General features: G+C 47.6%; 1 protein-coding gene across 3 annotated transcripts in view; it reads right to left on the reverse strand.

Moving 5' to 3' along the window:
* Ap3d1 (adaptor related protein complex 3 subunit delta 1) overlaps positions 1-12,808 on the reverse strand; it is a 47,516-nt gene extending 34,708 nt beyond the window's left edge. For all 3 annotated transcript variants that reach the window (XM_004654909.2, XM_045134822.1, XM_045134821.1), the window contains exons 1-3: positions 12,654-12,808; positions 4,338-4,433; positions 1,943-2,023 (exon numbers count right to left, since the gene is read on the reverse strand). In XM_004654909.2, the coding sequence (XP_004654966.2) occupies positions 1,943-2,023; positions 4,338-4,433; positions 12,654-12,749 (273 nt within the window). In that variant the 5' untranslated portion in view covers positions 12,750-12,808. The remainder of the gene's footprint in view (positions 1-1,942; positions 2,024-4,337; positions 4,434-12,653) is intronic.
* Between the last annotated feature and the right edge of the window lie 13,884 nt (positions 12,809-26,692).

The raw sequence follows: 26,692 nt of genomic DNA on the forward strand, positions 1-26,692 counted from the left end.
TAAGCACTTGCCTGTGAAGCCTAAGGACCCCGGTTCGAGGCTTGATTCCCCAGGACCCACATTAGTCAGATGCACAAGGGGGCACACACATCTGGAGTTCGTTTGCAGTGGCTGGAGGCCCTGGCGCAACCATTCTCTCCCTCCCTCCCTCCCTCTTTCTCTGTTGTTCTCAAATAAATAAAAAATAAACAAAAAAACTTTAAAGAAAAAAATGAAAAAGAGGGGACTGAAGTGATGTCTTAGCAGTTAAGGCATTTGCCTGTGAAGCCTAAAGACCTAGGTTTGATTCCCTAGTACCCACATAGGCCAGATACACAAGGTGGCACATGTGTCTAGAGTTTGTTTGCAGTAGCTGCTCTCTCTCTCTCATAAGTAAGCAAATAAAAAAATAAAATAAAATAAAATAAAACAGGGCTGGAGAATTGGCTTAGTGGTTAAGGCACTTGCCTGAAGAACCAGAGGCCCCAAGTTCCATTCCCCAGGACACATGTAAGCCAGATATATAAGGTCTGTGCACATGTGTCTGGAGTTCGTTTGCAGTGGTTGAAGGCCCTGGCACACCCATTCTCTCTCTCCCCCCCCTCTTTCTCTCTCTCAAATAAATAAAATCAACGTTTTAAGATAAATAAAAATAGCCAGGTGTGGTGGCACATGCCTTTAATCCCAGCACTTGGGAGGCAGAGGTAAGAGGATTGCTATGAATTCAAGACCACCCTGAGACCATATGGTGAATTCCAGGTCAGCCTGGGCTACAGCAAGACCCTATCTTGAAAAACCAAACAAAAAATAAAAAGAAAAGGGGGGAAGTGGTGGCTGGAGAGAGATGGCTTCGGGGTTAAGGTGTATGTCTGCAAAGCTAGAGGATTCTGGTTCAACTCTCCAGGACCCATGTAAGCTATATGCGCAAGAGGGGGCATGCATTAGGAGTCTGTTAGCAGTGGCTGGAGATCCTGGCATGCCCATTCTTTCTCTCTCCTTCAAATAAATAAACAGAATATATATTTAAAAAATTTCTAAAAGAAGAAGGGAGCTGGGTGTGGTGGTGCATGTCTTTAATTCTACCACTCAAGTGGCAGAGGTAGGAGGATCACTGTGAGTTCTAGACCACCCTGAGACTCCATAGTAAATTCCAGGTTGACCTAAGCCAGAGCAAGACCCTACCTTGGAAAAAAAAAAAACAAAAACAAAACAAGTAGTGCATATGCCTGGCATTCTTTTGCTGTGGCAAGTTAACCTGGAGCTCCAGAACTGAATCACTCTCAACTCCAAGAAACTGTCTCTCTCTCTCTCTCTCTCTCTCTCTCTCTCTCTCTCTCTCTCTCTCTCTGTGTGTGTGTGTGTGTGTGTGTGTGTGTGTACACAGAGTACGTGTGGTGTTAGCACGTCTGTGTGCAGATGTGTGTTCCATATGTATGCATACCAGCAGAATGTTAGGTGCTTTTTTCTTAATACTCATTTGTGTACTTCCTTGATATGGAGTCTTTCTCCTGTAACCCATAGCTGTGGTCAGTCAGTGAACACCAAAGATTTTTCACTCCCTGAAGACTGAGGTTAGATTCTGGAGCGGAACCCTGGTGGTCTTTGGCCTAAGAGGCCCTCATACTAAAGCAGCAAGCACTTTAGAAAATAGGTAGTTCATACTGGACAAGATGCCTCACCTGGGAAGTAGCATGGAGGGAAGGGTTGAGGACAGCTAGCATGATGTGACCTGCCTACATCGGTCCCCATGGCCAAAGCTAGTGACGTATCTATTTCAGCGCCCTATCCTCGTGCAGACAGGTTAAGCAACACTGTCTTGAAGGCTGGGCTACACATCTACATTATAAAGCAAGCTACTGACTGAAGGAAAGAGCTGTAAGGGCTGCCCAGTGCAGGCAGACCTCTCTCCCTCAGTGACCTTAAACCCCACCAATGCCCACCTGCCTCACACCTCTGCACTTACCTTGAATGTGAACTTGGAGGCACTCATGACTTCAATGATGTTAAAGGCAGCCCAGCTGATGTCATACCCTAGCATCTGCAACTGTTTAAAAAGGGAGACCTGGTTAAGGTGGGCATGGTACCTCATACCTTTAATCCCCACAATAGGAAAACAGGAAGATCACCATGAGTTTGAGGCCAGCCTGGGCTACAAAGTGAGTTCTAGTTTAACCTAAAATAGAAAGCACTGCCTCAGCCGGGCATGGTGGTGCACGCCTTTAATCCCAGCAGTTGGGAGGCAGAGGTTGGAGGATCCCCGAGAGTTTGAGGCCACCCTGAGACTACATAATGAATTCCAGGTCAGCCTGGACCATACCTCAAAAAAAAGTAGAAAGCACTGCCTCAAAAAATAAACAGGAAAGAAGGCAGGCAGGTAGAAAAACACAGAACCACTATCACATTCAGAACAAATTCCAATCACAGTCTGAACAAGAGACCTTCAGCATCAGGCCTTGGGGCTCTGTTTCCTTTCCTGACAAATAATTCTGATAGGACTAGGGATCTACTCTGTGAGGGGCCTATGCCCAGAACCCACACAGAGGAAGAACTAGAGGGTGTGGTCAGCGATAGTGATGGCCTAGAACCCCCAGTGAAGAATGGGGGTATGATCAGTGGTAGGGCATCTTAATATCCTCTAGTTAGCTATTGGGGACATGGCTCAGTCTAGCACCCTCCAGTGAGAATCCAGCTGTCTGGAGCTTTTGCCTCAAATATGTGAGGTGCTGGGTTCAACCTCAACACTGCAATCAAGAAACCAGAAGGAAACACTGTTATTTTGAATCCTCAGGGATGGATTAAGGCAGCAGTAAAAGATGACAAGTGCTGGGTATGATGGCACACACCTTTAGCCCCAGCGCTCAGGAGGCTGAAGCAAAAAGATTGCCGTGGGCTGGAGAAATGGCTTAATGGTTAAGGTGCTTGCCTGCAAAGCCAAAGGACCCAGGTTCAATTCCTTATATAAGTCAGATGCACAAGGGGCCACACATGTTTTCAGTGACTAGTGTGCCCATTCTCTCTCTCTCTCTCAAATAACGAAAAAATAAAATATTTTTTTAAAAAAGATTATTGTGACTTGAGGTCAGCCTGGGACTAGAGTGAGTTCTAGGTCAACCTCAGCTAGAATGAGACCCTGATTTAAAAGGGGGAGGCTGGAGAGATGGCTTAGCGGTTCAGGTGCTTGCCTGCGAAGCCTAAGGACTCACATTTGACTCTCCAGGTCCTCTGTAAACCAGAACCACAGTGACACAAGCACACAGGGGGCACATGCTTCTGGAGTTTAATTGCAGTAGCTGGAGTTGCCCTGGTGTGCCAATTCTCTCTCACACTGTCTTTCTCTCTGTCTCATTCTCACAATTAAAAGAGAAAAAAGAAAAGGCAGTCTGTTGGGCTTACCTCAAAAGGAGGAGGAGGAGGAAGAGGAGGCAGGTATAATGGCACACACCTTTAATCCTAGCACTTGGGAGGCCGAGGTAGGAGGATCACTATGAGTTCAAGGACACCCTGATACTACATAATGAATTTCAGGTCAGCCTGGACTAGAGCAAGCCCCTACTTAAAAAAAAAAACAACTGGGTGAGGTGGCACACACCTTTAATCCCAGCATTTAGAAGGCAGAGGTAGGAGGACTGCTGTGAGTTCAAGGCCAGCCTGAGACTACATAGTGAATTCCAGGTCAGCCTGAACTAGAGCAAGACCCTACCTGGGGAGAAAAAAAAAAAGAAAAATGGGACCAGCATGATGTGTCCAACACCTTTTAATTTCAGCACTCAGACAGAGGTAAGAAGATCACTGTGAGTTCAAGGCCAACCTAAGGCTATAAAGTGAGTTTCAGGTCAGGTTGGGTTAAACCCTACCCTTAAGGGAAACAAAAAAAAAAAAAAAAAAATTAAGATGGGTGGAGTGTTTTAAATCCCAGAACTCAGAGGACACCAAGGTAAAACAGTAGCTGTAGATTCAAGGCCAGCCTGGGACTACAGAGTGAAGTTCAGATCGACCTGGGCTAGAGTGAGACCCTACCTCAAAAAACTGGAAAAACAAAACAAAAAATAAATAAATAAAATAAAACACTGGCTAGAGGGCAGTGGTCTGGAATGTCTAAGACCTTGACTCTCCCAGAAATGAGTCACCTTTGTGAGAGACTGGTGACACACACCTGCACTGAAACTCCAGGATGAGCCCTCATCTAAGGAAAGGGCAGCCATAGCTCACGCAGTCACCAGAGGGAGCCTAGCCAGGTTCAGAGCCTGCCACCCCACCAGGCTCCCAGAATGTCCCGAGGAGAGCTGGTTTGGGGCAAGCAGCCACCCAGCCCACACCAGGCCCTCCCTCAGGAAAGATGGGGACGGGGAGCCACTCACGTAAGTCAGCTTGCACACAGCATTGGCCTTCACAGCAATGTTGTCCTGCTTCAGCTCCTGCTTGATCTCATCGATGCACTGGGAGATGTACTTGGCCTAAACAGAGAGCCCATCATGAGCACTGGAGATTCCCAACCATCTTAAGCCACGCTCTGGCCCCAAGACCCTGCAAAGCTGACCTAACCACTCCAAGGCTGCTCTGCCAGCTCATTACTCTCCCACCACCCAGGACTACCCTGTCCCCCAACTTGGCTTCAGACCCTCAACTCCAGGCATGGATGCACTGACAAGAAATACAGCTCTTCGGGACCCTCTCACCCAGAGCAAATGACCTTCTTGTGTATGTTTTATTGTTTGTTTGAGACAAGGTCTCATGTTTGAGACAAGGACTCCAGGCTTGCCTCGAACTCGCTATGTAGCCAAGACTGGCCTTGAACTGATCCTCCAGCCTCCATCGCCCCAGTGCTGGGATGACAACCACACCTAGCTACCAAGAGAGTATTTTCCTAAAATATTTTATGATCTGGACTTATTTGAATGGACAAGGATCACCATCCCCATATCCCACCCACCAGCCACAAGCCTCCGACAACCAAATCCCACTCAGGGCTCCACAGTGCATTCTCTGGGTGCAGGGATGGTTCTGTCCAGCATGTCACAACACCGTGACTGTTAATGCTTTACAGGGAGAGCAAAGGAACATTGCCCATGTGCTGGATGGGCTGTCAAGGGGTGAACCACCATGGAAGGGGCTGGAGGTGACTGCTCAGGGAATACAGGGTTACCACCTGACCAGTAACACCCACTTCAGGTGTCCCCACCCCAAGAATGCTGGTCTCAGGCCCTTGAGTCAATCCTAGACCCTGAGACTCTTGGCTTCAGGAGGGCCTGACAAAGGTCACTTCCAGGAATGCATGCCATTTGCAGTAGCCACAATGCCATCCACAATCAATGCAAAAAAAGCTGGACCCTGTAGAGGGCATCTGTGACCCCAGCATGCCTATACAGAACAAGGAACTACAAACAGGAGAAGCTGCCAGCTACCCTGGCAAAAAACAAAAGGAGAGATCCTGCCTCAGATGAGGTAGAAGGCAAGGATACAGTCTAAAAGTAGTTGTCAAACCTCCGTATGTGCACCATGACACACATACACCTGCACTCACACAGACATGTGCGTGCTTGTACATACATTGTTGCAGTCAGGTTTGCACTGCTGGTAGAAATCACCTGACCAAGAGCAGCTTGTGGGTAAAAGGTTTATTTTGGCTTATAGACTCAAGGGGAAGCTCCATGATGGTAGGGGATAACGATGGCATGAGCAAAGGGTGGGCATCACCCCCTGGCCAACATAAGGTGGACCATAGCAACATGACAGTGTGCCAAACACTGGCAAGGGGACACTGGCTATAACAACCATAAGGCCGCCCCCAACAATACACTCCCTCCAGGAGTCATTAATTCCCAAATCTCCATCAGCTGGGAACCTAGAATTCATAACACCTAAAGTTTATGGGGGATACCTGAATCAAACCACCACATACATACACCATAAAAAAATGTGGGGCTGGAGAGATGACTTAGCAGTTAAGGCATTTCCTGAAAAGCCAGAGGACCCAGGTTCAATTCCCTAGTACCCACATAAGCCAGATAAAGTGGCAAATGCACCTGGAGTTCATTTGCAGTGGCTGGAGGCCCTAGCATGCCTATTCATAATCTCTGTCAAATTAATTAATTAATTAATTAAAAGAGCTGCAGAGATGGCTCACTGGCTAAGGCATTTGCCTGCAAAACCTAAAGATCTGGGATACATTCCCCAATACCTACATAACGCCAGGTGCACAAAGTGGCACATGCATCTGTAGTTCATTTGTGGCTGGAGGCCCTGGCGCACCCTTTCTCTCTGTTGTTCTTCTATCTTGCTCTGCTTACAAAAAAAAACCATATATATACACACACACACACACACACACACACACACATATGCATATATTTTTATATATATTTTTATATATTTACATATATAGATTATATATATTTTTATATATTTACATATATATACATATAATTTTTTTTTTTGAGATTGGGAACACCCTGAGACTATATAGTGAATTCCAGGTCTGCCTGGGCTAGAGTGAGACCCTACCTCGAAAAACAACAACAACAACAAAAAAAAAAAAACAAAGATAAAAGAAAAAAATGGCTGAGCTGGAAGATACTTGCTTGCAAAGCCTGCCAACTCATTTGATTTCCTCCCACCACCCACATACCAACACAATGTGGCACATCTGCAGTGACAAGAGACTCAGGTGGCTCCCATTCTCGCTTTTTTTTTTGTTTTGTTTTTGTTTTTTTGTTTTTCGAGGTAGGGTCTCACTCTAGCCCAGGCTGACCTGGAGTCTCAGGGTGGCCTCGAACTCATGGCAATCCCCCCAAGTGCTGGGATTAAAGGCATGCGCCACCACACCTGGCTCTCGCTCTCTTAAATAAATAAATAAATATTTTAAAAATGAAATCCACCAGGTATGATGGTACATACTTTTAATCTCAGCTCTGGGCAGGCTAAGGTAGGAAGATTGTTATGAGTATGAGGCCAGCCTGGGCACCAGAGTACGTTCCAAGTCACCCAGGACTAGTGAGACCCTGTCTCAAAGAGAAAAAAACAAACAAACAAAAAAAACAAAAAAGAAAGAAAGAAAAGAAATGAAATTATGGGAATAAAGACTGGAGAGATGGTTTAGTGGTTATGGAACTTGCCTGAAAAGCCAAAGGACCCAGATTCAATTCCCAGTACCCACATAAAGCCAGCTGCACAAGGTAGCACATGAATCTGGAATTCATTGCAATATGGCTAGAGGCCCTGGAGAACCTATTCTCTTTCTCTTTGCTTCCCTCTCCTAAATAAATAAATTTTTAAAAAAACTATGTGAGCTCTGTGTGATGCCACACACCTTTAATCCCAGCACTCTGGAGGTAGAGGTAGGAGGATCACCATGAGTTAGAGACCAACCTAAGACTACATAGTGAATTCCAGGTCAGCCTGGGCTAGAGTGAGATCCTACCTCAAAAAATAAAAATAAAAAATAAGGGGAGATTTGGAGAGATGGCTTATTCGTTAAGGCACTTGTCTGCAAAGCCTAAGGGATTCATGTTCAACTTTCCATGTAAGCCAGACACACCACGTGACACAAGCATGCAAGGTAGTCCATGCACACAAGATGGGGCATCCGTCTGGAGTTTGACTGCAGTGGCTTGAAGCCATGGCACACCAATTCTCTCCCCCTCTCTCTTAAAACATTATTGAAAAAAAGAGGGCTGGAGAGATGGCTTAACTAACTTCTAGGTACTTGCCAAAGGACCCAGGTTCAAATCCCCAGAACACACACAAAGCCAAATGCACAAGGTGGCGCATTCATCTGGAGTTTGTAGTGGCTAGAGGCCTGGCACACCTATTCTCTCTCCCCCTCCTAAGAAATAAATAAAATATTAAAAATATTAAATCAAGCCAGATGTGGAGACAAATGCCTTTCCAGCATTTGGAAGGCAGAGGTAGGATGATTACCGTGAGTTTGAGGCCACCCTGAAACTACATAGTGAAGTACAGGTCAGCCTGAGCTAGAGTGAGACCCTACCTTGAAAAAACAAAAAATAAAAATAATAAATAAATAAATCCGGTGTGGTGTCACATGCCTTTAATCTTAGCATTTGGGAGACAGAGGTAGGTGGATTGTCATGAGTTCAAGGCCACCCTGAGATTACATAGTAAATTCTAAGTCAGTCTGGACTAGAGTGAAACCCTACCTCAAAAACAAAGTAAAACAAAACAAAAATTAAATCAATGTCTGTATCCCCCACAAACATGCATGCACACAGGAACATACTCCACACATACATGTATGCATACAAGCACGCATTCCACACATACACACAAACATGCATGCACACAGGCATGCGCGCACACACAGACACAAAATACATGCATAAGGCATGCACTCCTACACACCACACACACACGTACATGCATGCACACAGGCATACTCTCCATACACACACATGTGCTCCACATACACACCACACACTCACACACGTGTGTACACAGGCATGCACACCACACAAATACACACATGTATACATATGAGTCACTGGATCCCAGAAGGGAGAAAAATGGAACAGAAACCACCCTGCTCGAGAAATGACTGAAACCCCACATTTGATAAATTTAAGAACTTGCACGGTAAAAAGCTAAAGTATGCACCGCTGTGCATGGTGGCTCAGGCCTATAAGCCCAGCACTTGAGAGACTGACGCAAGAGGATCACTCTAAGTTGCAGGCCAGGATCAGCACTCATGCTCTCTGAAAAAGGTAAGGAAATATACCAAAATTATTAAGAACCCAGGCATGGTAGGACATGTCTGTCAGGCCAGCACTTGTTAGGTAGAGGCAAGAAAATCAGGAGTTCCAGTTCAAGGCCAACCTGGGCTACATGAGACTGTTTCAAAATTCCAACCCAAAGCCCCAAAGCCAGGCAGGGTGGCGCACACCTTTAATCCCAGCACTTGGAAGGCAGAGGTTAAAGTAGGATTACCTTGAGTTCAAGGCCACCCTGAGACTACATAGTGAATTCCAGGTCAGCCTGGGCTATAGTGAAACCCTACCTCAACAAAACTTAGGGCTGGAGAAATGGCTTAGCAGTTAAGGCACATGCCTATGAAGCCTAAGGACCCAGGTTTGATTCTCCAGGTCCCACGTAAGCCAGATGCACATGGTGGCGCATGCATCTGGAATTCATTTGCAATGGCTAGAGACCCTGGTGCGCCCACTCTCACACACACTCTCTCCCCCACTCTGTCTCTAATAAACAAAAATCAATCTTAAAAAAAAAAAAAAAGAACTCGAGGGCTGGAGAGATAGCTTAGCAGTTAAATAAGTCCTTTGCCTGCAAAGCCAAAGGATTCCGATTTGATTCTCTAGGACCCACGTAACCCAGATACACAAGGGGGCACCTGCATCCAGAGTTCCGTCTGCAGTGGTTGTTGGCCCTGGCGTGCCCATTCTCATATTCTCTCTCTCTCTGGCTCTTTCTCTCTCAAATGAATAAATAAATTAATTAAATATATTAAAGGAAAAAAACTCGAGCTAGATGTGGTAGCGCATGTCTTTAATCCCAGGACTCAGGATGCACAGGTAGGAGGACTGCCATGAGTTTGAGGCCACCCTGAGATTACATAGTGAATTACAGGTCAGCCTGGGCGAGAATGAGACCCTACCTCCAAAAACTAACATAAACAAACAAACAAACAAGCAAGCAAGCAAGCAAGCCAGGCGTGATGTTACACTTCTACAAGCCCAGCACTCAGAAGGATGGCCTGACTTCCAGGCCAGGCTGGGCTACAGTGAGACTGTGAGACCCTATCTCAAAACAAAACAAAACAGACTTTAAAGGGCTGCAGATGCAGTGCAGTGGAGGTGCACACACTGGATATGTGTTGCCCCTGCAGTTGGGAGGTGGTTGAAATGATTAAACACACAAAAATTGTAGGGCATGGTGGTACCTTTCGTTTCAGCTCCGGGAGGCAAAAGGATCATGAGTCACTGGCCACCCTGGGCTACAGTGAGGCCCTACCTCACCCACAATGGGGAAGAGGATGGTCACTCACACCCACAACTGCCAGCCAGACCAGCACCCCACCAGTAGCCACAGGTGACATCCTAGAGATCATCTGGTCCCTAAGCAGGAACCAGAGCCCTAGCAGCCTCGTCCAGAATTGTTCACCAGCCTACAGCAGGACCTCTGGGGGCCTCAAGGGCTCAGGGCACCAGCCTGGACCTACACTTGTTAAAGCACTTCCACCAGGATATGTTGATGCCCTGCCCTCCCCCCAACATTCCCTGCCAGTGGAATGGAAGCTGTTAGATTGCTCAGCAATTAAAGGAGCTTGCTTGCAAAGCCTAGTGGCCTGGATCCAATTCCTCAGTACCCACATAAAGCCAGATGCACAAAGTAGCATTTCCATTCGCAGTTTATTTGCAGCCCTGGCACACCCAAATATTCTAAAATGATTTTAAAAGAAAAAGAGGGCTGGAGAGGTTGCTCAGCAGTTAAGATGCTGGCCTGCAAAGCCTAAGGTTCAATTCCCCAGAACCCACATAAGCCAGATGCACATGGTGGCATATGAGTCTGGAGTTTGTTTGCAATGGTTAGAGGGCCCCGTCATGCCCATTCTCTCTCTCATAAATAAATAAAAAAAAATTTCTTTAAAGGAAAAAAGAAATGAGGCTAGAACTGGATGTGGTGGTGCAGGTCTTTAATCCCAACACTCGGGAAGCAGAGGTAGGAGGATCACTGTGAATTCAAAGCCAGCTTGAGGCTCCATAGTGAATTCCAGGTCAGCATGGGCTAAAGGAAGACCCTACCTTGAAAAACAAGGGAGGGAGGGAAGGAAGGAGTCTAAAAAGGAACAAAGTGGAGGAAATGCAACAAAGGCCTTCCGGGGCTAACAGGCACACACACCCTCCATATCAGCCACTCAGCCAGGGCCTCTCTGACATCTCAGCACAAGTTTCAGGTCAGATGAGGGCTGTGGACACAGCACTATCCAGTGTTAAGACACTCACCACAGGGCTGAGCTCAGGGTTAGACTGCTGACTGCTAGCTGCCTAGCATGCTAGCACAGCACCACACTGATGGGGGGTAGAGGCTACCTAGGCAAAGTTCAAGGTCCCCAGGTAGCATACCTAGAGGGTGCCCTCGTCCTCGAGGTCCCAGAACAGGCTGCCAAAGGACTACAGTGAATGGGACGACAGAAGAGAGCCAGGATACACTCCTAAAGTGTAAGCCTCATTTCTTCTTCTGGTTTTTTGAAATAGACTCTCACTGTAGCCCAGGCTGACCTGCAATTCAATATGTAATCTCAGGGTGGCCTCGAACTCAAAGAGTTAGGCAATCCTCCGAACTCTTCCTCTTGAGTATTGGGATTAAAGGCATGTGCCACCATCCCCACCTGTAAACTTCATTTCAAAGAGGTCATCCACAAACAGTAAGACAGGGCCCTCGCCCTCTCAGCCACTTTTTCAACTCAAAGGAAAATTGAGCCCCTCACAGGAGTTGTTCTTCACTGTAACTGAAGCAGCCAGGGAGGGAAGAGGATCCCAAACCAGCCAGCGTGGAGAAGGGAAGGTTCACCACTGCACCCTGAGCCCTACTGCCTGACCCCGCGGCTCCCCCCACTGTGGGCAGAAGGAAGGGGGCTCAGCACTGCACACTGAGCCCCACTGCCTGTCCCCTGCGCCCCACTGTGGTCAGGGCCATGAAGCAACCAGGTAGATAACAGACTCTGCTTCAGGACGAGGAGCAAGGAACTTTTAAGTGCTTCCAGAGCTCAGGGGCACCTTTCCATGAAGCTAGGTGCTGGGTGGCCCTGGCTCCATCTTCCTTAATCTAGGTCACGCGTTGGGGGAGGAGAAGGGAAGGGAGGAGGAGGAAGGAAAACGATAGCCAGTCACAATTTTACTTCTGGAAAATCGCTTACACGCCCCGACTTTCTGTTTCATGCTCTAAAGTCTGGCTTCCCCACGGCAGGGCGCCCCTGGGTCGCTGGCCTATGGGGACTAGGGCTTCAACCACTGGCAGCCTGGAAGCCCAGGAACATGGCCGGGGCCCCAGACAGCGACCTGCACACACCTTTCTCCGACTTTGCAGTGGGTTTCTCCACAGGAGACCCTCTGATCGCATTCTCGGGCCCCCTCAGAGGGTCCCCAGGAAGAGTCCAAGGACACAAAGGGACCGCTGCAGGGTCGATCTCTGATCTGGCAACACACTGGGCCAGGAGTGCTATCAGCCCAGCACTGGGGAGATAGAGGTACAGGGACCAGGAAGGCCAGCCAGCGAACAAAAACCAAACGAAAAAGAAAACGACTTGGGCGACGCCTTTAATCCCAGCACTCGGGAGGCAGTGGTAGAAGGATGGCCGAGAGTTCAAGGCCAGCCTGAGAATACATAGTGAATCCCAGGTCAGCCTGAGATACAGCGAGACCCTGTCTTGAAAAAAAAAAAAGAAAGAAAGAAAGAAACGAAAGGAAAAGACACTCAGCAGGGCAGGGCGAACCTCGCATAAGCACCGTGATGTCTCTTTAAGGGGAAAGGAAGGCGGGCCCCAAACTCCCTCCAAGCAGGTAAACTGAGGCTCGGGGAGTGACACCTAGTTGCGAACCCCAAGACACAGCCTTCTGCACAGCGCGGGTCCCAAGTGGTCAGACCACAGGCACTGGGGGCAAACTGAGGCAGGGGACAGGCTCGCTGCAAGCCCGAGACTGGCTCACCTCGTCCTCCTTATGGTTACGGATGCCGCGGACCAGGTCCTGCAGGTTCTTGTCGAACATGCGGTCGATGCTGCCTTTGACCATCTTGAGGGCCATCGCGGCGGCTCCTCAGGCCCCGGGGACGACGGTGGCCCCGGGGACGCGCGTCCGCGCCTGCGTCCTGAGGAGCGCTGCGCTGCTGGCCGCCGCGCCGGAAAAGACGGCCGGGCCAGAGCGGCGACCGGGCCCGAGGCGACGGCGGGAGTCACAGGAAAGCGGCGACGAGCGACCCCTCCCTCACGAGACGCCGCGCTCCCGCTCCGGGCCGCTGGCAAATGGCGGCCAAGATGGCGGCCAGTCAGCTGACGACAGCCGCGGAGTCCCGCACGGCCCGCTTCCGGAAGCTCCGCCTCCTCCGTGGCGAGCCCCGCCCCCGGCTCGGTTTCCTTGACGACTAGAAACCACCCAATAGCGATGTGGACACGGCCCTGTCCGACCTGGGCGGTCCGCGTGTTCCGGCCACGGATCTGCGACCTCATTGGTCAGAGGCTCTAGACCGCCCGGACCACATGCTAACCACGCCTCCGAAAGGAAACGCCAGCCCTTTCTCCTAGACACTGACAGGTGGGGGCGTGGCCTGGCGTGGGCGGGGCTGGGAGTGGGTGGAGCTCCCACGTGGAGCTCCTTGGCGGGTTCCTAGATCGGCTCCTCCTCTTCTGAAGCTGAGAGGTGACGCGGCCTGAGGTAGCGGGGCTCGCCGTTCATCCCAGGCGGAGGCAGGGGACTCTGTTCAAGGCCAGCCTAGGTTACTTGAAACCCTGTCTCAAAACAGAAAAACGCGTCGTGTGGGGTGGCACACGCCTTTAATCCCAAGTGTTGATGCAGAGGTAGGAGGATTGTCGTGAGTTCGAGACCAGCCTGAGACTACATAGCGAATTCCAGGTCAGCCTGGCCTAGAGTGAGACCCTACCTCGAAGGGGGAAAAAGAAAGAAAGAAAGAAAGAAATTGGGGCTGGAGAGATGGCTCAGCACTAAAGACGCTTGACTGCAAAGCCCAGTAACCCAGGTTGGAATCCCTAGTACCCACAAAAAGCCAGGTGTACAAAGTGGCACATGCATCCAATGGAGTCCATTTGCAGTGGCAGGAGGCCCTGATGTGCCCTCCCATGATTTTTCTCTGTCCTTGTCTCTCTCTCTCTCTCTTGCAAATAAATAAAATATATATTTTAAAAAGCCAGGCATGGTGGCGCACGCCTTTAATTCCAGCAGTCGGGAGTCAGAGGTAGGAAGATCATTACAGGTTTGAGGCCAGCCTGAGACTACGTAGTAAAGTGTAGGTCAGCCTGAGCTAGAGCTAGAGTGAGACACTACCTCGAAAAACAAAAAGAAAAAATAATAAAATACTTAAAAAATTAACTCGGGGGCTGGAGAGATGGCTTAGTGGGTTAAGGCGCTAGCCTGCAAAGCCAAAGGACCCAGGTTCATTCCCCAGTACCCACGTAAGCCAGAGGCACAAGGTGGCGCATGTGTCTAGAGTTTGTTTGCAGTTGCTAGAGGCCCTGGCACACCCATTCTCTCTATATCTCCCCCACCCCCACTTGCAAATAAAGAAAATTAAATTTAAATTAAAAAAAATTCAGGCTGGAGAGATGTCTTAGCACTTGGGCACTTGCCTGTGAAGCCTAAGGACCCAGGTTCAATTCTCCAGGTCCCATGTAAGCCAGATGCACATGATGGAGCATGTGTCTGGAATTCGTTTGCAGTGGCTAGAGGCCCTGGAGCACCCATTCTCAGTCTCTCTCTCCCTCTCTCTGTCTCTAAAAAATAAATAAAAATAAATCAGAAAAAAATTAAGTATTTTTTATTCATTTATTTGAGAGAGAAAGAGGGAGGGAGAGAGAGAGAGAGAATATGGGTGCACCAGGGCCTCCAGCCACTGCAAAGGAACTCCAAATGCATGCGCCCCTTTGTGCAGCTGGTTTACATGGGACCTGGGGAATTGAACCGAGTTCCTTTGGCTTTGCAGGCAAGCATCTTAACAACTAAGTCATCTCACCAGCCCCAGGGGAAAAAAATGTTTATTTATTGGAGAAAAGGCAGATGAAGAGAGAGAATGAGCACACCAGGGCCTCTAACCACTGCAAACAAACTCCAGACACATGTGCTACTTGTGTATCTGCCTTACATGAGATCTGGGATCCTTTGGTTTCAAAGGCAAGCACCTTAACCACTAAGCAAACTCTCCAGCCTGCTTTTTTTTTTTTTTTTTTTTTTTTTTTAATTTCTTGAGGCAGGGTCTCACTCTAGGTCAGGCTGACCTGAAATTCACTATGTAGTTTCAGGCTGGCCACAAACTCATGACAATCCTCCTACCTCTACCTCTCCAGTGCTGGGATTAAACATGTGTGCCACCACGCCCAGCCCTATTTGTTTATTTATTCATTCATTCATTCATTCATTCATTTATTTAACAGAGAAAGAGGGAGAGAGTGAGAGAGATAGAATGGGAGTACCAGGACCTCCAGCCACTGCAAACAAACTCCAGATGTGTACACCTCCTTGTGTATCTGACTAACGTGGATCCTGGGGAATTGAACCTGGGTCCTTTGGCTTTGCAGGCAAACGCTTTAACCACTAAGCAATCACTCCAGCCCCCCCCTTTGTTTTTTGTTTTTGAGGCAGAGTCTCACTCCAGCCCAAGCTGATGTGGCTCTTTTAGCCCAGACTGGCCTTGAACTCGTGGTGTAGCCCAGAATGACTTCAAACCCACAGCAGTCCACCTTCCTCAGCCACACCCAGGGTTTAGGAATTCTTTTTGAGACAGAGCCTCACTGTGTAACCCTAACTATCCTGGAACTTGCTATGTAAAGCAGGCTGGCCTCAAACTTCCAGCAATCCTCCAGCCTTAACCTGCTGAATATGGGAATTACAGGTGTGTGCCACCACATCAGCTCCAGAGGAATAGGGCCAACATGCCAATCAATGGAGGGACACACACAGTGTGGTCCCCTGCAGTAGTAGCAGTCAGTGATGAAAATGAATGCACCTGTGATAAATGCTCCAACCATAGACCATCCTGGAAGACACGATGACATGATACTCAGAAAGATACACAATACACAGCACAGGATCCCACCCTTACAAGTTCCCCAGAGTCCTCAGAGCAACAACAAAGCTGAATGGGAGCAGAGCTTCAGTGTGGGGAAATGTAAAGTTTTAGAGATGAATGGATGAATGGTGGGGCAAAGTGCACAGCCCTGAAATTTTTTTAATTTTATTTTCTATTTCAAGCCAGGGTCTCGCTCTAGCCCAGGTTGGCCTGGAATTCAGTAGTTGTCTCAGGCTGGTCTTGAACTCTTGGCGATCCTACTACTTCTACGTCCCATGGTGGCTTGCACCATGTCAGGCTTAAAAATATTTTATTTGGGGCTGGGGAGATGGCTTTGCAGTTAAGAGCTTTCCTGTGACCTAAGGACCTCCGTTTGAGGCTTGATACCCCAGGACCCACGTAAGCCATATGCACGAAGGGATGCATGCATCTGGAGTTCCTTTACAGTGACTGGAGGCCCTGGCACACCCATTCTCTCTCTCTCTCTCTCTCTCTCTCTCTCTCTCTCTCTGTTGTTCTAAAATAAATAAATAAAAATAAAAAATTTTTAAAATATTTTTATTTATTTGAGAGAGAGAAACAAAGAGGCAGATAGAAAAAATGGGCACACCAGGGCCTCTAGCTACTATAAATGAACTCCAAATACATGTACCACCTTGAGCATCTAGCTTCCATGGGTCCTGGGAAATTGAACCTGGATCCTTGGGTTTCACAGGCAAGTGCCTTATCCACTAAGGAAACTCTCCAGCCTGCTTTTTTTTTTTTTAATTTTTATTTTTTTGAGGTAGGGCCTCACTCTAGCTTAGGCTGACCTGGTATTCACAATGTAGTCTCAGGGTGGCCTTGAACTCATGGCGATCCTTCTACCTCTGCCTCCCCAGTGCTGGGATTAAAGGCGTGCACTACCACGCCTGGCCCCCCACATTTATGCAACTACTGCTCCAGTGCACACATCTTGCCTGGTTGGTCCATTGTGTAGTCTGGGTGGATCCATCCTGGATCCACCAAGATTGTTAATGGCTTCTTTCTCCAAGGAGCTTGCATTAGCATCTTCCAGCACTGACAGCTAACCAGAAAGCATTACATATGGATTTTGTGTGATGGGGAGATTTTTAGATTATATCAGGGGCTGGAGAGATGGTTCAGTGGTTAAGGCACTTGCCTGTAGAGCATACAACTGACCTGGGTTTAATTCCCCCAATATCAGGTAAAGCCAGATGCACAAAGTGGCACACACATCTGGAGCTCATCTGCAGTGGTTAGAGGTCCTCGCGTGTCCATTCTCCCTGCCTCTCTTCTATCTCTCTCTGCTTGCAAATAAATGAATAATAATATTTTTAAATCCAGGAGTGTTGATGCACACCTTTAATTTCAGTACTTGGGAGGTAGGGGTAGGAGAATAGGTAGTGTAAGACCCTACCTCAAAAAAAAAATTATAGCCGGGCGTGGTGGCGCATGCCTTTAATCCCAGCACTCGGGAGGCAGAGGTAGGAGGATTGCCATGAGTTCAAGGCCACCCTGAGATGACAGAGTTAATTCCAGGTCAGCCTGGACCAGAGTGAGACTCTACCTCGAAAAAAAGAAAAAAAAATTATAGGTAGGAGCTGGGCATGGTGGCACATATGTTTAATCCCAGCACTTGGAAGGCAGAGGTAGGAGGATCACCATGAATTCAAGGCCATCCTGAGATGACATAATGAATTCCAGGTCAGCCTGGGCTAGAGTGACACTCTACCTTGAAAAACACAAACAAAAAAAAATTATAGGTAGGGCTGGAGAGATCGCTTAGTGGTTAAGGTGCTTGCCTGCAAAGCCAAAGGACCCAGGTTTGATTCCTCCAGACTAAATAAATCAGATGAATAAGGTGATACATATATGTGTTGTTCAGAGTTCAAGGTCAGCCTAGAACTACATAGTGAATTCCAGCCTGGGCTAGAGAGTAGAGAGTGAGACCCCTATGTCAAAAAATCAAAAACCAAAATAAATAAATAAACTGATCCTCAGGCTGAGGTGAATGCTCCATTCACAGAGCACAAGGCCCTAAATTCATCCCCAAAACTACATAATCTCGGTCTGGTGGCACACAGGTTTGAAGCTATCCTGGGCTAGAGAGTGAGCTCCTGGTGTGCCTGACCCAGAGTGAGACTCTCAACAACGCTTAAATATCAGGATTCTGTAATTCCAGCACTGAGGAGGCTGAGGCCCAGTCAGTATGATTTGCAGCCAGACTGACTCCAGACTGACAGCTGAGACTACAGAGTAAGACAGTCTCAAAAGTACACATGACACAGTCGGGCAAGGTGGCGAATACGTTTAATCCCAGCACTTGGGAGGTAGAAGTAGGGGGATCACTATTAGTTCCAGACCACCCTGAGACCACAAAGTGAATTCCAGGTCAACCCGAGCTAGAGTGAGATCCTACCTCGAAAAAAGGTGTGTGCCGGGCCATCTGGAGTTCTTCTGTATCGCCAAGAGGCTCTGGTGCACCCATACTCTCACTGTTATAAGTAAGTGAATAAATAAATAAGCATGGTGCTGCATGCCTTTAATCCCACCACTCAGGAGGCAGTGTTAGGATCACTGTGAGTTTGAGGCCAGCATCCTTAAACTACAGAGTGAATTTGAGCTAGAGTGAGTCCTTACCTCAAAAAACAAAACAAAACAAAACAAAACAAAACAACCAGGCGTGGTGGCACATGCCTTTAAACCCAGCATTCAGGAGACAGAGGTTAAGAGGATGGCTTTCTGAGATGGAGGCCAGCCTGAGACTATTGTGTGAGTTCTATATTAGTCTGGGTTAAAGTGAGACCTTGCTTCAAAAAAAAAAAAAAAAGTAAAACATTTGACTTAATGAAGACTGAACAACTATTTTGACAACCAAATTTGACATCTTGGAGTGGCCAGCAGGGGGCAGGGCAAGCCCGACTCACGTAGATAGCACCTCCTAGGAATGATTTTACAAGGGGACTCTGAGCTGCTAGACCTTGAGACAAAATCAGAGATTCAGATACCTGTCTCCCATCCCAGGTCAAGTCCTGAACCAGTTCCTCATTCAAAATAGTTATCCATCCATCCACACGTCCATCCACCTACCCACCCATCTATCTATTCATTCACCCACCCATTCATCCATCCATATATACATTCACTCATTTCTACACATTCATCCACTCATCCACCCACCTATTCATCCATCCACTCTCACAGTCATCAACACATCTACTCATCCATTGAACCACCCATCCATTCACCCACTTATCCATCCATCTATCCACCCAACTATCCATTGGACAACATAGTGAATATCTCCTAGATGTCAACCTTGGCCATTAGCAGAGATCAAAACAAAAGGAAAGTGTAAGATAGATGCACAGTGGCACGTGCATCTGGAGTTCATTTGCAGTGTCTGGAGGCCCTGGCACCCCATTCCTGCCCGCCCCCCTCTCTCTGCCTCTTTCTCTGTCTCATTGTCTCTCAAATAAAATATTTTACTTTTTATTCATTTATTTGTGTGAGAGAGAGAAAGAGGTAGGGTGAGGGGAGGGAGAATGTACGTGCCAGGACCTCAAGCTACTGCAAACGAATTCCAATTGCATGCACCCCCTTGTCCATCTGGCTTACATCCTGGGGCATTGAACTGGAGTCCTTTGGCTTTGCAGGCAAACACCTTAATCACTAAGCCATCTCTCCATCCCAAATGAAAGATTTTATATGAGAGAGAGAATGGCATTCCAGGACCTCTAGGCACTGCACTCAAACTCCAGACTCATGCACCACCTTGTGTGCATGTGCAACCTTATGCGCTTCTGTCACCTTCTACATCTGGCTTACCTGGGATCTGGAGATCCCAACATGGGTCCTTAGGCTTCATAGGCAAATGCTTTAACCACTAAGCAATCTCTCCAGCCTAAATATTTTTTATGAGCTGGGTGTGGTGGCACATGCTTTTAATCCCAGCACTTGGGAGACACAGGTAGGAGGATCACTGTGAGTTTGAGGCCACCCTGAGACTACATAATGAATTCCAGGGCAGCCTGAGCTATAGTGAGACCCTACCTAAAAAGCAAACCAAAAAATAAAAATAAATAAAAAGATTTAATTAATTAATTTATTTATTCGACAGAGAAAGAGGGAAAGAGAGAATGGGTGTGCCCGGGCCTTCAACCACTGCAAACAAACTCCAGATGCATGCAACCCCCTCCACCCTTGTGCATCTGGCTAATGTGGGTCCTGGGGAATCAAATCTGGGTCCTTTGGCTTTCTGCAGGCAAACACCTTAACCGCTAAGCCATCCCTCCAGCCCCAAAATATTTTTTATGAGAGAGAGAATAGGCACTCCATGACCTCCAGCCACTGCACTCAAACTCCCCCATTGACATATGACAATGTATTGAGTTGGGTTGAATCCATTACAGATCTTGTTTTCCATACATATGCAAAAGATAGGGGCATGACCCAGTGGTCAGGTGCTAGCCTGGCATGCCCTTTGCTCCATACATAATATCAAAACCAACCCTACATGCCAGACATGCTGGGACTGGCTTGTCATTGTACCAGTTGGGCAGTGAACGCAAGACAGTCAGGAGTTCAAGGTCATCCCCAGCTACATAGTGAGTTTGACACCAGCCTGGACTACATGAGACTTGGTCCAGAAAGAAAGAGAGAGAGAGAGAGAGACAGAAAGAGAAAGAGAGAAAGAAAGAAAGAAAAAGATAGAGAGAGAAAGAGAAGAAAAGGATAAAGGAAACGGTACAAGAAAAGACAACAGACCTGGTGACACATGGCTTTAATCCCAAGCACCTTGGAGGCTTGAGTGAGAGGACATAGTGAATTCCTGTGCAGCCTGGGCTGGAATGAGACTCTAGTTGGTAAAATTTTTAAAATAAAATAAATAAAAAGAATACCAGCTCCATTACAGTTCTCTAAGAATGTCACCAGATAGCATCTGAAACCTATAGCAAAGATGGCCTTACTTTGCTGTTAACCCATCAACCTGGTGTTTCTGTCTTTTTGTGTGTGTGTTTTTCAAGTTAGGATCTCACACTAGCCCAGGCTGACCTGGAATTCACTATGTACTTTCAGGGTGGCCTTGAACTCATGGCAATGCTCCTACTTCTGCCTCCCAAGGGCTGGGATTAAAGGCGTGCACCACCACACTCAGCATCAATTTTTTTCCTGAGGTAGGACCTCCCTTTACCCCATGCTGACCTGGGAGGCAGAGGTAGGAGGATTGCTAAATTTGAGGCCATTCTGAGAATACATAGTGATTTCAAGATCAGCATGTGCTAGTGCTAGAGGGAGATCCTGCCTTGAAAAACCAAAAAAAAAAAAAAAAAAAAAAAAAGCATGTGCCACCACGCCTGACTTAAAAAAATTAAAAAAACTTTTTGAGGACTGTGGATGAAATCCCGTGGGGATTTCTTGCGGAAAATCCACAAATGCACAATGAGGGCTGGGGTGTGGCCAACAGTAACAAGCTAGACTCCACAGTGAGGGCTGGGGGCGTGGCAAGTGGTAGAGTGACAGCCTAGACTCCACAGTGAGGGCTGGGGGCGTGGTCAGAGGTAGAGTGACAGCCTAGACTCCACAGAGAGGGCTGGGGGCGTGGTCAGCGGTAGAGTGACAGCCTGGAATCCACAGTGAGGCTGGGGGCGTGGTCAGCGGTAGAGTGACAGCCTAGACTCCACAGTGAGGGCTGGGGGTGTGGTCAGAGGTAGAGTGACAGCCTGGAATCCACAGTGCGGGCTGGGGGCGTGGTCAGAGGTAGAGTGACAGCCTGGAATCCACAGTGAGGCTGGGGGCGTGGTCAGAGGTAGAGTGACAGCCTGGAATCCACAGTGAGGCTGGGGGCGTGGTCAGAGGTAGAGTGACAGCCTGGAATCCACAGTGAGGCTGGGGGCGTGGTCAGCAGTAGTGTGACAGCCTAGAACCCACAGTGAGGACTGGGAGTGTGGTGAGCAAAAGAGTAACTGCCTAGCCGGGCGTGGTGGCGCATGCCTTTAATCCCAGCACTCGGGAGGCAGAGGTAGGAGGATCGCCATGAGTTCAAGGCCACCCTGAGATGACAGAGTTAATTCCAGGTCAGCCTGAACCAGAGTGAGACCCTACCTCAAAAAAACAAAAAAAAAAAAAAAAAAAAGAATAACTGCCTAGTGGGCTGAAGCCGTGGTCAGCGGTAGAGTGACAGCCTAGAGCCCATAGTTAGGACTAAACACGTGGTCAATGGCAGATGTCTAGAATTCACCAATGAAGAACTGGGGTGCGGGTCATAGGTGAACCCTTGCCTTGCACATGCTAGATCTGGGGATCCATCCTGAATGTCTCAATCATTCAATAAACAACCAAAGTTGTTTCAGTGACTTGCCTGAGTGACAAGCAGCTGCTCAATGTCTGAGTTAGGCTATATACTTGAGTCCTCCCCTAGGTTTCAGTACAATTACCTGGGCGGTGACAGGAGGGCCCACAGTGTCTGCAGACAGGACCAAGGCCAGGAGGCATGGAAGCACTGTTTAGAAGACAGAGCACTCTTCTCTCAAGTCTGTCTATATGCAAAGTAGGTGGGAAATATAATGGGATAGAACACAACCCTCCTGCTGGGAAATGTTCATGGATTTTAAGGGCCTCTGGCCTCCCCTTCAACTAGACTACATGCCCTTCCCAGAGTACCGACCTGTGTTGCGCTCTCCGTGGTGCTGAATGGACCCAAGGATTGGATGGAGGGCTTTTACCCCTTGGTAAGCATTGGAGGAAAGAAAAATATGATGCTCTAGTAGGTGAGGTGGTGCATGCTCTTAATCCCAGCACTCAGCACTCGGGAGGCAGAGGTAAGAGGATCGTTGTGAGTTCAAGACCAGCCTACAACTACGTATTGAATTCCAGGTCAGACTGGGGTAGAATGAAACCCTACCTCGTAAAACCAAAATAAATAAATAACAAAAACTGCTTTAAAATTTGCTTAATCTCAGTTAGACAAGCTGGCTTTTGCCTTGTCAGGGCCTCTGAACTCCTTCGCTCACCCAAACTAAAGGTTTGGAGTAGAGGACCACTAACTGACCAGTCAGATAACCTGTGTTCTCTGTTAGGGAGAGATCAACTCACAAGATGGGCTTTGCTAATGTAGACCTGACACAATGTCTGGGAACAACTGTTTAAGTTCCTGAGTACCCAGGCAGTGGGAACGAGAGAAAAGAGACTGCTCCCCCACCATTATCAGAGACTATAATACTGCTTCCAGTACTCACAGGGCACTCTGCCATGTCTTGGTCTGGGATGCCCTTGGTCCTGCAGGTAGAAAGGAAATTGCCTCACCTTAAAAAATTAATTTTAGGGCTGGAGAGATGGCTTAGCGGTTAAGCGCTTGCCTGTGAAGCCTAAGGACCCTGGTTCGAGGCTCGGTTCCCTAGGTCCCACGTTAGCCAGATGCACAAGGGGGCGCATGCGTCTGGAGTTTGTTTGCGGAGGCTGGAAGCCCTGGCGCGCCCATTCTCTCTGTCTCCCTCTATCTGTCTTTCTCTCTGTGTCTGTCGCTCTCAAATAAATAAATAAATAAAAATTAATTTTAAGCTGGGCATGGTGGTGCACGCCTCTAATCCCAGTACTTGGGAGGCAGAGGTAGGTGGATCACCGAGAGTTCGAGGCCACCCTGAGACTCCATACTGAATTCCAGGTCAGCCTGGGCTAGAGTGAGACCCTACGTTGAAAAAAAAAATAACAAAAAGAAAAAAAAAACAACAAAAAGAAGAATAAATTAATTTTAGAAAAGAATGTAAGAGCCAAAGGAAGGGTTGGACTCCTTACAACGTGCTCCCTCCAGAAATAAAATGGCCTCGATATCCATGGCCTCATAGTGCCTGACACTACCTACACAAGACCATCATAAGAGGAGGGAAATATCACGACATCAAAATAAAAGAGAGACTTATTGAGATGGGGAGGGGATATGATGGAGGATGGAATTTCAAAGGGGAAAGTGGGGGGAGGGAGGGTATTACCATGGGATATTTTTTATAATCATGGAAAATGTTTTAAAAATTGAGAAAAAATAAAATAAGATAAAAAACAAAATTAAAGAAATTAATTTTAATTTATTTATTAGACAGAGAGAAAGAGGAAGAGAGAGACAGAGAGAGAATGGGCATGCCAGGGCCTCCAGCCACTACAAATGAACTCGAGATGCATGTGCCACCTTGTGCATCTGGCTAACGTGGGTCCTGGGGAATAGAACCTGAGTCCTTTGGCTTTGCAGGCAAACACCTTAAGTGCTAAGTCATCCTTCCAGCCCAGAAATTGCCTTACTTTTGATGCTCACAATCTCTCAGTCTCTTCACTAAGTCAATTTTTTCCAACAGCATGAGGGCCTGAGAGACAGGTATAGTTCAAGTGCATGGGTGTGTGTATGTGGTGGTGGGGGTGCTTCTAGTACTGGAATTTAACCTAGACTCTCCTACACATGCATCTATAACTGGGTATATTTTGGGGGCAGGGGGCTGAAGCAGGGTCTAGTTCCAGCCCTGGTGACCTGGAATTCACTCTGTAGCTCAGGCTGGTCTCAAACTCACAATGACCCTCCTATACACAAAGTGGAGCATGTGTGTGGAGTTTGTCTGTAGTGACAGGAGGCCCTGGTGTGCCCGCACTCATTTTTTCTCTCTTTAATAAATATTTTAAAAAATAAACTTGCCAGTAGTGGTGGCTCACGCCTTTAATCCCAACCCTTGGGAGGCAGAGGTAGCAGGATCACTATGAGTTCAAGGCTAGCCTGGGACTACAGAGTGAATGACAGGTCAGCCTGGGATAGAGCAAGACTCTGCCCAGGTAAAACCAAAGGAAAAAAAAAAAAAGCAGAAACAAAAACAAAACAGCAAGCCGGGCATGGTGGTGCACACCTTTAATCCCAGCAGTCAGGAGCAAATGTAGGAGGATTGTCTTGAGTTCAAGGCCAGCCTGAGACAACACAGTGAATTCCAGATTAGCCTGGGTTAGAGCAAGACCCCATCTCAACAACAATAAACAAAAATGTCAGAGGAGCTTACTTTGGCCTTAATCAGTATGTTTTTGTTTGTTTGTTTGTTTCTGAGGTAGGGTTTTACTCTAGCCCAGTCTCAGGGTGGCCTTCAATTCATGGCAATCCTACCTCAGACTCTCAAGTGCTGGGATTAAAGGCATGTGCCACCATGCCTGGCATAAATAATTTATATTTATTATTTTTTGAAATGTGTGTGTGTGGTCGTGTGTGAACATGGGTGTACAAGTATCACAGCGTGTTTGTGGAGGTCAGAGGACAATTGTCAGGTGTCAGTCCTCATTTTCCACCTCTTTTGAGGCAGGGTCTCATTTTGTTTAACATTATTTTTCCAGGAGTTGAGCTGCCTCCCCCATCCTCAGCCTCCTTTGGATTCTTGTCTTTGCCTCCCTTCTTGCCCTTAGGTATGCTGGGATTACAGACACCTGCTACAGCATCTGTCTTTTTCCATGGGTGTTGGGGATTCAAACTTGAGTACTTCTCAAGCTTGTCATGTGTCTTATGCACTCAATCACCTTCTCTACCCATACTGTTATTTTTTGTCTTAATTTGTGTTTTTTAATTAATTAGTTAATTATTTAGGAGAGAGAGAGGCAGATAGAGAGAACTGGTGTGCCAGGGCCTCCAGCCACTGCAAACAAACTCCAGACATATGTGCTGCCTTGTGCATCTAGCTTTACATGGGTCCTGGGGAATCGAACCTGGGTCCTCTGTCTTTACAAGCAAGTGCCTTACCCGCTAAGCCATCTCTCCAGCCCTATTTTATTTATTTATTTGAGAGAGAAAGGCAGACAGAGAAAGAGAGAGAGAATGGGCATGCCAGGGTGTCTAGCCACTGCGTATGAACTCCAGAAGCATGAGCCACCTTGTGCAGCTGGCTTATGTGATTCCTGGGGAACTGAACTTGGGTCCTTTGGGTTTGCTGGCAAGTGCCTTAACCGATAAGCTATCTCTCCAGCCTGATACTGTTTATTTATTTCATTATTTCAGAGAGAGAGGGAGAGAGAGAGAATGGGTGCACCAGGGCTTCCATCCACTGCAACCAACTCCAGATGCATGTGCCACCTTGTGCATCTGGCTTACATGAGTACTGGGGATGGCTTTGTAGGCAAGTGCCTTAACCACTAAGCCATCTCTCCAGCCCTTCCCTGATATTGTTATTTTTTTGAGACTGGGGGTAGTGGGAAAGCCTTTTATCATCCAGGCTGGCCTCAAATGCACTATTTAGCCAAGAAGACCTTGAACTCTTTTCTTTTTTTCACCCAAGGTAGGGTCTCCTTCTAGCCTAAGCTAAACTGGAATTCACTATATAGTCTCAGGGTGGCTCCAAACTCTTGGCAATCCTCCAACCTCTGTCTCCTGAGTGCTGAGATTAAAGGTGTGCACCACTATGCCCAGCAACCTTGAACTCTTGATCTTCCTGCCTCCACTTCAGAGCGGTGAGATGACAGGCATGGACCACCATACCTAGGGTACATGGCGCAGGGGCCTCCTGCATGCTAAGCAAGTGCTCTAACAACTAAACTACCTCACTTACCCTGTATCAAGTCATAGTCCTGGGAGGGCCTCCAACTCATCACAATCCTCCTGCCTCAGCCTTCTATGTACTAGATGACAAGCAAGCATGGTGGGACCATCATACTCAGGAAACAATTTTGGTTTTGTTGGGAAATCAGGGTGAAGACTCTCTATTCTCCTGCTTCTTCCCAAAAAGCTGTGTCTTGCTTGAAACCCCGATGGATCATGGACTCCCCTGCCCTGACTCTACATATTTCACTACTGAGATGTGGACCTTGCTCACGTGTCCATCCTCTAGGCTCTGAGCTGGTCCTGGCTTGGTGGGTAGCTGTGGAAATAGACAAGAAGGGACATATCGATTCTGGGTGCCAGAAAGGCATCCTTGTAGCAGAAGGGCATAACCACAGGGTC

The sequence above is a fragment of the Jaculus jaculus genome, chromosome 15 (assembly GCF_020740685.1).
Source record: "Jaculus jaculus isolate mJacJac1 chromosome 15, mJacJac1.mat.Y.cur, whole genome shotgun sequence".
Taxonomy (NCBI): domain Eukaryota; kingdom Metazoa; phylum Chordata; class Mammalia; order Rodentia; family Dipodidae; genus Jaculus; species Jaculus jaculus.